At 41.2% G+C, this 2,073-nt stretch overlaps 1 protein-coding gene across 1 annotated transcript in view; it reads right to left on the bottom strand.

Annotated features, from left to right (window-relative positions):
- The window catches only part of LOC101854183 (solute carrier family 2, facilitated glucose transporter member 1), a gene marked incomplete in the record, with an annotated part of 49,150 nt that overhangs the window by 12,506 nt on the left and 34,571 nt on the right, over nt 1-2,073 (bottom strand). The window contains 3 exon segments of the mRNA XM_005102863.3: nt 305-475; nt 646-770; nt 1,492-1,652. Coding sequence (XP_005102920.2) covers nt 305-475; nt 646-770; nt 1,492-1,652 — 457 coding nt within the window.

The raw sequence follows: 2,073 nt of genomic DNA on the forward strand, positions 1-2,073 counted from the left end.
TGTGTGTGTGTGTGTGTGTGTGTGTGTGTGTGTGTGTGTGTGTGTGTGTGTTTGTGTGTGAGCACACGTATGTGAGAGCCTGCAAGCGCATGTGTGAGTAAGCATGTATGTGTATGTATGTGTGCTTGTGCGTTTAATGTTTTTTGTGTGCATGTGTTTGCACACATGTGTATGTATTTCTGTGAGTATGTGTGTCTGTGAGTATGAGCATGAGTAACCACTTCACATACATGCATACACATGTAAGTCAATGTCCATGTACAAGTGTATGTGTTAATCCACTGACCAGCCAGCAACCACTCACCCAGTAGGACGTCCCAGAGATCCTCTTGGCCAAGGATGACTGGGAACCCCAGGATCTGGGAGACCAACATGCCAGACACAATAGCCAGCTGATGGAGGACGCCGATCGCGCCGCGGATGTTGGGCGTGCTGATCTCTGACAGGTACATGGGACTCAGAGCCGAGTACAGACCTGGGGAGGGGGGGGATAGATAATAAATAAATAAATAAATAACTGAATAAATGAATGGATTAATAAATGAATGAAAGAACGAACGATAAAAAAACCAAACGAATAATGAATGAATGAATGAATAAACAAACAAATGAACAAATGAACAAATGAACAGTCAAGTGACTAACCACTGTGTATGCCAACGATAGTCCTTCCAATGATGACAAGCTCATAAACTTCTGATCGTCGACTTGCGAACATGAGGGCTGCGGCAACAATACCAATAGCAGTGTTGGCCAGACTCCCTCCTTTCCTGGAATAAAGCACACAGTAGGTGGTGGTCAGTTAATTGACAATATATGTATATGTTCAAGGAACAATGAACAAACAGATTTTCTTCTTCTTTTTCATGTTGTTGTTGCTGTTGTTGTTGTTGTTGTTTTAGTTGTTGTTGTTGTTTTTTGTTATTGTTGTTGCTGCTGTTATTGTAGTTGTTGTTGTTGTTTTGTTGTTGTTGTTCTTCATCAAGCTCCTGCTGCTGTTGCTGTTGTTGTTGTTGACAATGATGATGATGGTGATTTGCAATTGTTGTTGCCATTGTCATGTTTTTGTAGTTTTATTGTTATAATTAAACTTTTTCTTATAGTTGCTATTACTAAAGTCAGTCTTGTTGTTGTGCGTTATAGCTCTTGTCGTAGCTTTGTTGCTATTATAAAACTTCTTCTTCTTCTTCTTGTTTCTAAAGTAATTATTTTGTTGTTGTTATTATCTTGTCATGTCGTTACAAAAGAAAATATCAGTGGGTGGTTGGCGTGTGCTCTGGTGGGGTTAGCTTCTTCTTTTCTATCAAACATCTATTGTCTTTATCTCCCCTCCTTCTTTTTTGTGTTTGTTACTCTCTTGTAAACCTCTAATCTTCGGCACTTTATATATGACCTTATTGTGTTGCAAGTGCCATAAAACACTCACTAAAACTAAAAAAGAAAATATCTTGATGTCTTTGGCCTAGCTCACACGGCCTAGTCTTCACTCACCGTCCCAGCTTGGTGGCCCACCAGCCCCCTGTAATGCCCCCTATCATCCCTCCCACAGAGAAGATGGAGGCTGTCAGGGCCCACAGGTTGCGGATGGTCTGGTCTGACATGTAGCTCCCATCCCGGTTGTACTGGGTGGTGTTCATGAAGTCTTTGATCAGCTGAAAGTATGTGAGGGGAGATACGGGGGGGGGGGCTGCTCTTTTATACTGTTTTTTGTTGTTGTTGTTGCTGCATCTTTAGTGTGTGATCTATGGTTTGGTTTTTCTTATTGTTTTTTGTGTGCTTATGTTTGTCGTCGTTGTCGTCGTTGTTGTTGTTGTTTGTGTTTTTAGTGGGGGTGTTAACACCATGCCGATACATTAACTAGAATAGTACATGTCTTTCAATCTAAAGCACTGAGGTGATAATCAGTACAGGACGAGAGAAACATAATAAATCAGGTGAGGTTATTCTACAGCTGCTCAAAGATTTCTGAGACCTTACCTGCAAAGTCGTCACCAAAACGACCTTGCATCGGTTTGTGTTTGTTAAAATGCTTTTTTGAGTGAGTGAGTGAGTGAGTGAGTGAGTGCGTGAGTG

This window comes from Aplysia californica, unplaced genomic scaffold (genome assembly GCF_000002075.1).
Source record: "Aplysia californica isolate F4 #8 unplaced genomic scaffold, AplCal3.0 scaffold00345, whole genome shotgun sequence".
In the NCBI taxonomy this organism is placed as follows: domain Eukaryota; kingdom Metazoa; phylum Mollusca; class Gastropoda; order Aplysiida; family Aplysiidae; genus Aplysia; species Aplysia californica.